The 13378-nt window shown below is 45.1% G+C and overlaps 1 protein-coding gene across 1 annotated transcript in view; it reads right to left on the bottom strand.

Annotated features, from left to right (window-relative positions):
* RRAS (RAS related) overlaps window positions 1-12031 on the bottom strand; it is a 40592-nt gene extending 28561 nt beyond the window's left edge. The window contains exon 1 of the mRNA XM_077259790.1: window positions 11807-12031. Within this exon, the coding sequence (XP_077115905.1) occupies window positions 11807-11908 (102 nt within the window). The 5' untranslated portion in view covers window positions 11909-12031. The remainder of the gene's footprint in view (window positions 1-11806) is intronic.
* Window positions 12032-13378: the final 1347 nt, after the last annotated feature.

The raw sequence follows: 13378 nt of genomic DNA, 5'->3' as shown, positions 1-13378 counted from the left end.
AGGATGATTGGGTGGCTTTCTTGCCATTGGCCGAGTTTGCCCTTAATAATTGGGCTAGTTCTGCTACCTTGGTTTCACCCTTCTTTTGTAACTCTGGTTTTCATCCTCGTTTTTCTTCGGGGCAGGTTGAGCCTTCTGATTGTCCTGGGGTGGACTCTGTGGTTGACAGGTTGCAGCAAATTTGGGCTCATGTTGTTGACAATTTGGTGTTGTCTCAGGGAGGGGCTCAGCGTTTTGCTAACCGTCGTCGGTGTGTTGGTTCCCGGCTTCGGGTTGGGGATTTGGTCTGGTTGTCTTCCCGTCATGTCCCTATGAAGGTTTCTTCCCCTAAGTTTAAGCCTCGGTTTATTGGCCCTTATAGGATTTCTGAGATCATCAATCCAGTGTCTTTTCGTTTGGCCCTTCCAGCCTCTTTTTCCATCCATAATGTTTTTCATAGATCTTTGTTGCGGAATTATGTGGTGCCCGTTGTTCCCTCTGTTGATCCTCCTGCCCCGGTGTTGATTGATGGGGAGTTGGAGTATGTGGTTGAGAAGATTTTGGATTCTCGTTTTTCGAGGCGGAAGCTTCAGTATCTTGTCAAATGGAAGGGTTATGGCCAGGAGGATAATTCTTGGGTTGTTGCCTCCGATGTTCATGCTGATGATTTGGTTCGTGCCTTTCATTTGGCTCGTCCGGATCGGCCTGGGGGCTCTGGTGAGGGTTCGGTGACCCCTCCTCAAGGGGGGGTACTGTTGTGAATTCTGCTCTTGGGCTCCCTCCGGTGGTTGTAAGAGGTAGCGCTGCTGTCTCTGAATCGCAGCATTTATCAGGTGTGTTCACTTTTTGCAATTTTGACTGGGCTATTTAGTCTTGCTTCACCCTTTAGTCAGTGCCAGTTGTCCATTGTTCCTGGAGGATTCACATCCCTGCCTGGTCTCTTCTGCTTTGCAGTTCATTTCAACAAAGATAAGTTCTGGCCTTGATTTTTGCTGTCCACATGCTGTGGCCTTATTGTTCAGTTCTTTTCCATGTTTTTGTCTTGTCCAGCTTGGTCTGTATAAGGATTTGTTTAGCCAAGCTGGTATCTCTGGAGATGCAGATATACCCTCCATATCTTTAGTTAGCTGTGGAGATTTTGTATTTTCTGTGGTGGATATTTTCTAGTGTTTTAATACTGACCGCATAGTACTCTGTCCTATCCTTTCTATTTAGCTAGAAGTGGCCTCCTTTGCTAAATTCTCATTTCAGTCTGTGTATGTTTTTTCCCTCTCCTCTCACAGTCAATATTTGTGGGGGGCTGTCTATCCTTTGGGGATTTTCTCTGAGGCAAGATAGTTTTCCCTTTTCTATCTCTAGGGGTAATTAGTCCTCCTGCTGTGTCGAGATGTCTAGGGAGCGCTAGGTACATTCCACGGCTACTTCTAGTTGCGGTGTTAAGTTCAGGGTCTGCGGTCAGTACAGGTACCACCTTCTCCAGAGTACGTCTCATGCTGCTCTTAGGCTACGTTCACATTTGCGGTCGGCGCCGCAGCGTCATGCGCCCCTATATTTAACATGGGGCGCATGGACATGCGTCGCACTTGCGTTTTGCGCCGCATGCGTCCCTGTGGAGCCCGCGTCCGGGCGCAGAGGACGCAGCAAGTTGCATTTTTGCTGCGTCCAAAATCAATCAAAAAAAGGACGCATGCGGCGCAAAACGCAGCGTTGTTCATGCGTTTTGCTGCGTTTTTGTTTGCGTTGTGCGTTGTGGCGCCGACGCTGCGGCGCACAACGCAAATGTGAACGTAGCCTTAGGCCACCAGATCATAACAGAAAACGTCAGAAGTCGCACTTTTCTGTGCGATGTCAAGTTATGCAAAAAAATAGCAAATTTTCCAAGCTTTTTTCAAAAGGGAGGAAAAAAGTCAATTTTTCCAGTAAAATTAAAAAAGATATGGGTTTGGTATCGCCTGAATAGTACCAAGATAAAGAATCAAGTTTCCTCATAATTTTATACTGTACTATGAACACTGTAAAAACAGAACCCAAAAGCACACTGGTGGAATTGCATTGCTTTGTTTGTTTTTTTTCTGTTTTTTTTCAACATTTTACCCCACCTGTAATATAGAATAGTGTAGAATGGTGTCATTCAAAACTGCAACTTGCAAAAAAAACAAAAAAAACAAAACAAAACAAGCCATCATACTGCAATGATGATTAGAAAAATAAAGCTATGGTTCTGGAAAAAAAAAAGAAAACTAAAGCAAAAATTGGCCAGGAGTTGACCTGATGTGCAACGTCACCTTAAAGGGAGTCGGTCACAAGGTCAAAAGTGCAAAGTTTTTTATCTTATTTTATTCCTATTGCTCCCTAAATATTGTTTGTTTTTTTTTGTTTTTTTTATTAATTAGCCATACACTTAGAGAGATATGGGCCTTTGTATTTAATGCTAATTCTTGTGGTTCTTGTTCATAGGATCCTCAGGGGCGTGTCTTTAAGCTCCACTGCATAATTACCATTTGATCCAGAAATAGATCCTTACGCAATTCCATGATATGCCAAGTCAGGGTCATACAGACCATATTAATAATAGTGACCATAATCACACTTCTAACAAAACTTGTGTTGCAGCCAGACAACCAGAACGCAACAAATCCTGTGCGTAGACTTGGAAAATGCTCTGCGCCTGCAGGAGAGTTTCATCTTTTTTTTTTTTTTTTTACTCCAAGTCTGAGGCACTGAGAACCGAGGGACAAAAATAGCTGAGGAAACAATATATTTGGCTGGTATGCGAGACTTTGGACAGAAGTGCAACGTTCCTGAGGCTGGATACACCACCGGAGGCCTCAGCTGAACACGAAATCTACTTCCACAGGCTAACAAAAAGCGCATGACTGGTATGCTTTAGTCAAAGCGTAGCATAAGATTATGCAAGTACAAGAAAACAAACAAAAAAAAAGTATATAAAAAGTATAAATCAATCTTGGGTAGTGTGAGCACAACGGCTTCCAAGCACCACAAACATGTTTTCTTTCTGTTAGGAAAACAAAATAGGAGAAGGAGACAGCACTATCTGTGCCTACACCCTTGATGCTGAGGAACTGAGAGGCGGCAGCACCTCTCCCTATATCACCTGCAATGAGAAGTGTAATTAGAAGGTGTCTTGTCCAAATGCAAAATCTACAACAGCGCCCCCCCACCTACCATATAGCGTTTATAATATTATTGTCATGTTAGGTGACAGAGGAAACTTTGGACCACCCTCCATTTAAGAAGTAGCAGCAACACGCAAGTCCTGGTGACTGACTATCATCTAAAAAAAACATTATATGCAGGAAAAAAAAATAGGACTAGTACAATTAAGCATACATCATGTATAGTGAGACTAGGAGGCAACACTATCTGTGACTACCATTTATAGGGAGATACATGGAGACAGTACTATTTAAACATACATTTATAGTGACACTTATCTAAGCATACATAATATCCATGGAGAAATAAAGAGCTAGTATTATGTGCTGTTACACTGTTTACAGAACGAAACAAGGAGGCAGTACTAACTGAGCATACAATTACAGAGCTACAGAGGCAGTATTGAGCATACGCCATTTACAGAAAGACAGTACTATTTAAACATACATTTGCAGAAAGGCAAGGAGGCAGTATTAACTGGGCATACAATTGAGAGGTACAGAAGCAGTACTGGGCATACACCATTTGCAGAAAGAGAGTCCTATTTAAACATACATCTGCAGAAAGAAAAGGAGACAGTACTAACTGAGCAGTCATTGATTTCAGAAAGTGAAGAAGGCAACAGTGCTCGTGCTTACATTAATTACTGGTGGAGACAAGTAAATAGACCTGAGAAAGGCAGGTAGATAGTACTACCTGTGCCTACAATATTTACAGGCTGAGACAGGAAAATAGTACTGTCTGTGCCTATATTTTTTACAGGGAGAGATATATAAAAATTAATATTTATGTCTAGATGATTTACTGGGAGAAATTAGAAGGTAGTACCACCTTTGCCTACATCATTTACTGGGAGAGATAGGTAGTCTGTACCTAAATTATTTAAAGGGTGATACAAGGACATAGTACTGCCTGTACCTACATTATTTACAAGAGGAAACAGGCACATAGTATTGCCTGTACCTACATCTTTTAATGGAAGACAATCATTTTTACTGCCTGTGTCTACATCATTTACAGGAGAGGCTAGGAAGTAGTGCTGCCTGTTCACAATTCTTTTACAGGTGAGACTAGAAGGTAGTACCTTCCTGTGCCTACATCATTTACAAGTGACTAGGAAGTGGTACTACCTGTGCCTACATCATTTCATCATTTACAGGTGAGACTAGAAGGTAAGACTGCCTGTGCCTACATCATTTACAAGTGACTAGGACGTGGTACTACCTGTGCCTACATCATTTCATCATTTACAGGTGAGACTAGAAGGTAAGACTGCCTGTGCCTACATCATTTCATCATTTACAGGTGAGACTAGAAGGTAAGACTGCCTGTGCCTACATCATTTCATCATTTACAAGTTAAACTAGAAGGTAATACTGCCTGTGCCTACATCATTTACAAGTGACTAGGAAGTGGTACTGCCTGTGCCTACATCATTTCATCATTTACAAGTGAGACTAGAAAGTAATACTGCCTGTGCCTACATCATTTACAGGTGAGACTAGGAGGTTGTACTGCCTGTGCCTACATAAATAGCAGGTACCTGTACATAGAAAAGGACAGATTATGACACAAAGAAAATCAAATTTCATGGAGCTTAAATATTGAAAACTGGTGAAAGAAAGCGTCCTATGACATCAGCGGCTCGGTATTGTTTCCAGCCGTACATGGGTTTTATTTAGGAGAAAGGCAGCGGACTATTAAGTTCTCGCCATTTCCTGTTTATTAATAGACAAAGAAACGGTTTATTTTTACAGGCCATTGAGAGGAAGACAGAGAGGAGAGCAGGTTCACCCTGTGTCACACGGTCTTCCTCCTGGGAGGACGCTTCATTATTTTTCTATTATTATCCCTTTTACGACAACGACCGACATATTAGAGAACACTATAATCAAATGACATTTATTGTTTCCCGTCATCCGCCATTTGAGGACTGGAAGTGGATACCTATAAGAGTTCTACCGTCACAAACTGTAAAAAAAAAAAACAACAAAAAAACTACATATAAAAAAAAATCCACAACTTGGAAAAAAGAATAATTGGCTGATTCAGAGGCTTTTCCTAGAATTATTCAAGCGGCGGAACAATAGAAGCGTAATAAAACTTTAATACATCCAAGTCAGTCTTAGCCTGAACTAATAAATACCAGGCTGGCGTCTCCATTTTGTTTATGGCTAAACTCATACCAGGTGCTGTTTTTTTTTCTGCAATACCAATCATAGCCTGTACACATGGGTGGCGCCATTTCAGCAGAATGTGACCAGATTTTTGTAATCTACACATGTAGATACAAATTTTTTAATCTACGTTCAAACAGGGAACTGATCCGTACCAAAATCCTCTTCAAAAATTTCTATGGGAAATCACCTTGCTCTTTAAGGCATTTTTTTTTTTTATGAACCCCCTTTGTTACATAAAGGCCATCCAGCGCCATTTTTTTTCGTCTCCAGTTGTACATACAAAGGATCAGATGATTAAAGGGATTTCACCTCCTCTTTTTTCCCCCACTTCCTTTTCAAGAAAATCTTTTATAACTATTTACGAAGAGATCTTAAAACCACTTGTTATGCCTCATAGATCCCAAAATAGGATTTCTAACTCCCCCACCCTTTCCCCTCCCTGAAGAAAGAATAAAACTAACTCTCAGTTTACAGAAGTGCGACTTATAGGACGAGTGTGTGATATCGCTCATATTTACTGTATACGTACACATTTCTGGAGCTCTGTGAGGTAAATTAGTGTTATGGAGGCCCTGCCCTCCCTGACACTAACCTACCTGCCGCATCCCCCTCGGAGACACTAACCTACCTCACGGATCCCCCTCGGCGATACTAACCTATCTGTCGCATCCCCCTCGGTGACACTAACCTAACTCCCGGATCTCCCTTGGAGACACTAGCCTACCAGCTGGATCCCCCTCGGAGACACTAACCTACTTGCCTGATCCCCCTCGGTGACACTAGCCTACCTGTCAGATCCCCCTCGGCGACACTAACCTACGTGCCTGATCCCCCTCAGTGACACTAGCCTACCTGTCGGATCCCCCTCGGCGACACTAACTTACCTCACGGAACACCCTTGGAGACACTGACCTACCTGCCGGATACCTTAACATATCTGACGGATCCACCTCGGTGACACTAACCTACTTGCCTGATTCCCCTCGGCAACACTAACCTACCTGTCGGATCCCCCTCAGTGACACTAACCTACCTCACGAAAACCCCTTGGGAGACACTAACCTGTCGGATACCCTAACATACTTGACAGATCCCCTTGGGCGACACTAACCTACCTGTTGGATCCCCCTCGGCAACACCAACCTACCTGTCGGATCCCCTTCGGTGCCACTAACCTACTTCACGCAACCTCCTTGGAGACACTAACCTACCTGCCGGATACCCTAACCTACCTGCTGGATCCCCCTCGGCGACACTAACCTACCTCACAGAACCTCCTTGGCGACACTGACCTACCTGCTGGATCCCCCTCGGCGACACTAACCTACCTCACAGAACCTCCTTGGAGACACTAACCTACCTGCCGGATACCCTAACCTACCTGCTGGATCCCTTTTAGCGACACTAACCTACCTGCCGGATACCTTAACATACTTGACGGATCCCCTTCAGCGACACTAGCCTACATGTTGGATCCCCCTCGGCAACACTAACCTACCTCACGGAAACCCCTTGGAGACACTAACCTACCTGCCGGATACCCTAACCTATCTGTCAGATCCCCCTCGGCGACACTAACCTACCTGCTGGATCCCTTTTAGCGACACTAACCGACCTGCCGGATACCTTAACATACTTGATGGATCCCCTTCAGGGACACTAACCTACCTCACGGAACCTCCTTGGAGACACTAACCTAACTGCCGGATACCCTAACCTACCTGTTGGATCCCCCTCGACGACACTAACCTACCTCCCGCTGCCGGCTGAACCATTGTTCCGCCGACCTAAAAGTGTATGGGGGTGCTTCGGCTTTACAGTCAAAGTTCATAACGCCAAAATCTCTTCTGGACTGGCTGATAACAGGGAACAATAGGAACTACTGAATGGTAGTAAGTAAACTTACAGCTTGTAACCTGGAGCCATGTTTCACAGAACAGGTTTGTGAAATGTTTCAGAAAAGTGAATAATCTCATTAAACATCTCCTCAGAAGCCATTTTGAAGTTTAGGAGTCTGTGCGAGCAGTGATGGCAGCCATATTGCTCATCACACTGACGTCCCGAGTACGGACAGCTTCAGATGCCACTATCGGACCCAAAAGGAGTCCGGACCCCACAGCACCTTGTCACCAGGAGATGTACACCGGGTTACTCCAGGATATATTGTGATAAACATGGCCGTCTGACCTTGCTGTTCCTTTGAGAACATTACGATTGCCCATTGATCTCTTAAGACTTTCTTCACATCTTCACAGACCCTCCTGACATTTGCCCTCCTCATGTCACAGCTTGACCACCATTACTCAGATCAAAGAAAACTCAGATCAAGGAAAAAAGATGTGTAATCCCTCCGTATATGTTCTTATACACGTATTGGGCCATATCCACACGTCTTTTTTTTTTTTTGGGGGGGGGGGGGATGTCCTATGATTTTATAAAATCTTGCCATTTTTATAATTATTAATCATGTAATAACGATTTGTGCATTTAATGTTGCCTTTTTTCTATTTAAAGGAGATTTTTATTGGATTTTTTTTATTTAAATGGAGTACCCCCTCTAACTGTCGTGGTTCCATTGATCCTGGAACGGTTTTTATTTTTCTTCTGCGCCCCACCGTTCCAAAGTTATGCCCTCAGAAGATAAAAGTGCAAAGTTTCCCTTTCAACTAAGTGGGCGGGTACCATAGAACCTCCTTGTGGGCGTTTGCTTTTTCTCTGCTGCTGGCCAATCAAAACATGGCCACGCCCACAAAAGTTTCTTTGGTATACACCCTGTCGGCTGAAAAGAAAAATGTGCATCTTTCTTTCTGAAGGGGATACCTTTGGAACGGAGGGGCACAGAAGAAAAAGGAAAACTGTTCTAGAATCAGTGGAGCAGTGGCAATTGTAGGGGGTACTTAGTTTTAGTAAAAATCCAGTGAAAGGTGTTCTTTAAAGATTAAATCTAATAGTATGGGATTAGATAGAGCAAAAGGAGCAATCAATAACTGATGTGCGTTAGGTAAAAAAAAAATGTCAGCGGTTTCGCAGCGCTTCTTCAGGAGCATTCCACCTGGAAAAGACATTGTGCACACAGCCTTAGGAGGTTTTTACAGAATCGTCATCTCTCTGCAGCCTTCATGGGCTTAATAGGACGATGCTTAATATGGGAAAATACAGAGAGAGAGATTCCTAGGAAATTGCCGTTTACGCTATCCCATAATACTTTCAGGAGTGAATCGTAAACCTTAAATGACGTCTCGCTAATTCCAGCACATTCCCAGATCTTGCAACAATCAAAAAAAATCCCGGCAGAGCAGAAGTGATCTGCGAAACGTATTCATCATGGAGGATAAAGGAATGAGTGGAGCCAGCAGTAATTCTCCCCTCAGGTAACAGCAGATGTAAGTGGGTGGGGCCGGCGAGATAAGGAGCTCAGGCCTCCTGCTATCCCAATCACACATCCCCAATCTGGGGCTGGAATGTAAGCAGCGTCCACTGCATGACGGCAAACCATTACCTCAGCCTGAAAAAGCTCAGCTCAGCCCCCACTACAAAAAAAAATAAATGGTGGGACTATTTACACCCAATAATGAGTACTATGACTAGTACAGATTACTGGGATAAACCCTACTGACCAGCGTAAAGATGCCACCAACAACTGGACAGTCATCAAAGACAAAGAAATGAGCCGGAATATAAGTTGGTACACAGGCAATGGTAGGAGCATGTTCACACTGTGGCCTTAACAGACAAAAGCAAATTGGGCACATACCCTGCTGTAGGTAAACAGTAACAGTGCATGCAAACAACATAGGGGACTAGTAAACGGTGTTTGTAATCCAAAAGGCATAAAAGCCATCCGACCGCGGCAAGGTGACCTGATGAACACAAGGTGAGGTTTCAATACTAGAGGGATAGGACCATCCCGATTAGGGTACACCTTGTTGCGTTGGAATGTTTTTTATTTATTTATTTTATTTTTTATATAAAAAACAGTGTTTACCAAGTACCCCATGTTATTATCTGCACTATTACTATTCACTTACAGTAGGGTATATGCTCACAGCGCCCCCCCCCTTCCCCCTTGACGCGCAACAAACACGGCGCCCCTCAACGCGCACCATACACAGGGCCCCCTCGACACGCAACACACACCGCGCCCCCTCGACGCGTAACACACAAGGCGCCCCCTCGACGTGTAACACGGCGCCCCCTCGATGCGCAACACACACGTCGCCCAACACACATGGTGCCCCCTCAACACGCAACACACACGTCACCCCCTCGACGCGCAACACACATGGCGCCCCCTCAACGCGCAACACACACGGCACCCCCTCGACGCGCAACAGTCACGGCGCCCCCTCGACGTGCTACACACACGGCACCCCTCAACACGTAGCATACACAGGGCCCCCTCAACGCGCAACACACACGCCACCCCTCGACGCGCAACAGTCACGGCGCCCCCTCGACGTGCAACACACACGGCACCCCCTCGACGTGCAACACACACGGCACCCCCTCGACATGTAGCATACACGGGGACCCCTCGACGCACAACACACGGCACCCCTCGACACGTAGCATACACGGGGCCCCCTCGACGCGCAACACACACGGCACCCCTCGACACGTAGCATACACGGGGCCCCCTCGACGCGCAACACACACGGCACCCCTCGACACGTAGCATACACGGGGCCCCCCTCGACGCGCAGCACACACGGCACCCCTCGACACGTAGCATACACGGGGCCCCCTCGACGCGCAACACACACGGCACCCCTCGACACATAGCATACACGGGGCCCCCTCGACGCGCAGCACACACGGGGCCCACTCGACGCACAACACATACGGCACCCACTCGACACGTAACATACACTAATCTCATTGTGGATTTACCCCAAATTTTAGCTTATCTGCAGTCAGGTATTAACTAAATCAATAAAGCCCCACCCCCCTTAAAAAAATAAAAACTTTGCAATATGTAGTTGTTGTTTTTTTTTTAAAGGTTTTCGAGCAGAAAACTTGCAGATTTTTCAGAGCAGAATATCCAAGTTTTTGAGGCGGATTTGGAGACTCTCCGGTTAGTTTCCCCTCGTTGGCTATGGCGGAGGGTTTTTTTCCCATAGAAAACTAACTTTTTTTTTTAGTTTTTTTTTACTTTTTATAAAAGGATATGAAGAATTTCTGCTCAAGATTCTACTCGAAAAAACTCCTCGAAGTAATTGGCATTGGATTACAAGTTACTAAATTCATCCACTTCGTCAAATGCGGCAGATTTTCCGCACTTAAAATCTGCAGCATTTGACGCGATGTGTGAACTTGGCCCTAAGGACGACATTCTGTTAGGTGGCGAACAGAATCTAAAATCCAAATAGGCCTAAACAGAGAGGAACCTTCCGTACCACGAAGGGTTAAGCGGAGGCTGAAGGCGGCATTAATCAGCGGCGTGCAGATGTGCCCTATGGCGGTATGCAGGCTTACGCAATAATTGAATTACACCCCAAACTGAATCACTGGATGTAAAAGCCGCCTCTGGCAGCAGGAATCCGTCATTCCTGTCCTGTCCTGCAGGCGCAGGGTGGCGCCAGACTTATCCAATATCCTATAGCCATTACACACCGTAATTAAAGCCGCCATAGACGGAAAAAGTCCCTTTAAGGTTCTAAAAATGCGTTAACTCCAGAATTTCTCATATCTTTACTATGTATCGATTTCGAGGCATGCTGGGAGTTGTAGTCTCACAACTAGAAACTTAGAAAATACACCGAAACCGTATTTTTTTTTCTATTTTTTCCCTCTTTCTAAAATGGCAAAAAAAAAACTACAAACCAACCAAAAGATCGGTCCAATCAATCCTGTGTGCGGAAATTGATCCGAGTTGGTTAATCGTTAAGAATCTGTCCACGAAAGGCAGACCACTTTTTTTTTTTTTTTTTTTTTTCACCCTTCCCCACTGGCAGATGTCAATCAAAGCCATTTTTCCCCCCTGTTGTTACTGGAGGGATTTGTATTTATTTATTTTTTTTGCATTTATTTATTTTGTTTTTTAAACGCCGGCTGTATTTTCCTCTGTTTATGTTTTAGCCGTGCAAATATTTAAAAAAAAAAAAAAAGAAATTGTGTTTGCAAATATCACAGCAAATTGTGGTAAAACAAATGTAAGAAAAAAATAAATAAATAAAATAATTTAAAAAAAAAACATCGAAAACTCCCAAATTAAAAGTATGGATATCTGACCAATCGGATTCAATCAGATCAAATCTTGCAAAAAAAAAAAAAAATAATAATAATAATAAAATCTGCTATCAATCAGATCTGATGGCAGCGATTGGACCGATAATTGTTGCATTAGCTGGTGTGTATTAACCCTTTCCCGACCTGTTCCCCGGTGGGGGGGTTTGTGTCGCCCCCCGGTGCCACCACCCTGCACCAGGTGCCCGTGTTGGTGCCAGTCACATACAGCGGCGGCGTCGTACCTGGATGAACTGGATAGTCAGGGCACTTTTGCCCACTCCTCCTCCTCCGACCACCACCAGCTTGTACTTCTCCACCGGGGCAGACGTGTCCTTGGCACTCATGTTGGGCACCGGGCAAAGATGGCAACGCAAAAAAAAAAAAATTAAATCTCCCAACTTCTCTTCACCTCCGCAAACTTTCCATGGAGTCAGTCGCTGCAAATATGGCCGCCCTGCCTTTTTTTTTTCCCCTCCCGCCCGAGCTCCTCCTAGACAATGCTAATGAGCTCATGAATATTAATAAGACGGGGGTCTGAGTCACTAAAAAAAAACTTCATCTCCTTATATGGTCAAGGGGCTACGAAGCGATTACCGAGCGGTCAGCGAGCCCGAGTCCTCCCGCGCTCCTAGCGCCGCTGGGTTCTCACTGCAGATGCTTATGTTGCCCATGGTAACCCCGGCTATTAAGCCCCTCTGGTTCTGCCTCCTTATAAGGTGGACTTGCATCTGACAAATGATTAGCTCTGCAGAGTGGTTATAATAAAAAGGCAAATGTCGCCCAAAATATGTGTAAAAAAATGCTTAAAAAATGGACCATAAAAGCACTTTGTGGGAATGTGTGAGGAGACCTTGTGGGTATACGCAAACGCAATGTGTTTTTCAGGCGAATTCCGCCTGGAATCTGGGAAAAAGCGCCTCAAACAGTTAAAATAATGTAAAAAAAAAAGCCTCACGTTCAGTCTTTTGTGCTTCTTTTAACCGCGTCAGGGCTCGGAAACCGCGAAGCGGTAAAAAGGGAGTAACAGGTTCATGACAAAACCACCAGCGAAGCCGCTTCAGGAAAAAGACTGACAGAAAAAGGAATGGAGTCGGTGTGTGCACAGACCCCTGAGGGAGTGTTCACACTAGAGGGTGTTTTTTGAGCTGAAACTGAGCAGAGTCTCCAAGTTTGGAGACGTCTGAGGTTTTCTGAGGAGGATTTGGACGGTTTCTGCTTGATAAAGTCCCTCGAAGTCGACCCGTGGTCTCCGCCGAGTTTCCCCAGGCGAAACGGCTTCACGGAAACCATGCAGGTCAATTTCCTGAGGCGGCTTTGCCTCCGTTCTCGCGGCTGCCCACATACCGATGGCTTTGTCGCCTGAAGAATGAACGGTGTTTTGACATTTCTGTGCCGCTTTTTCAGGTGTCCGTAACGCTCCGTTCCCACAAATGAGCTTTTGATGTTGGAGATTTTCCTAATCCATTCATTATAATAGGTTAGTTGCGGGGTTTTTTCTTTCGAAAATACGCGTTACAAAAAAAAACCTCACAGAAAACGCATCGCCTCATTCTTCCTGATTGGCTGCAGCGCAGTTGATGGTGATGTCAGCGCTGCAGACAATAACAGATACAGCGAAGCACAGTTTTAGTCCTGTTGGGCAGGGTTCACACCTGCGGTCAGGGCCGGACTGGCCATCGGGCAGTTCTGGCAAATGCCAGAAGGGCCGATGGCAGTAGTGGGCCGCTCGAGTGTGCCGCTGTCGGCACACTCCCCACGCTGTCAACTATACCGGCGTCATAGACGCCGGTACAGTTGAATGCAATGATGGAGGA

Source organism: Ranitomeya variabilis, chromosome 4, assembly GCF_051348905.1.
Source record: "Ranitomeya variabilis isolate aRanVar5 chromosome 4, aRanVar5.hap1, whole genome shotgun sequence".
Classification (NCBI taxonomy): domain Eukaryota; kingdom Metazoa; phylum Chordata; class Amphibia; order Anura; family Dendrobatidae; genus Ranitomeya; species Ranitomeya variabilis.
The sequence above is the reverse complement of the archived record's forward strand: the minus strand, read 5'-3'. Positions and strand labels throughout refer to the sequence as shown.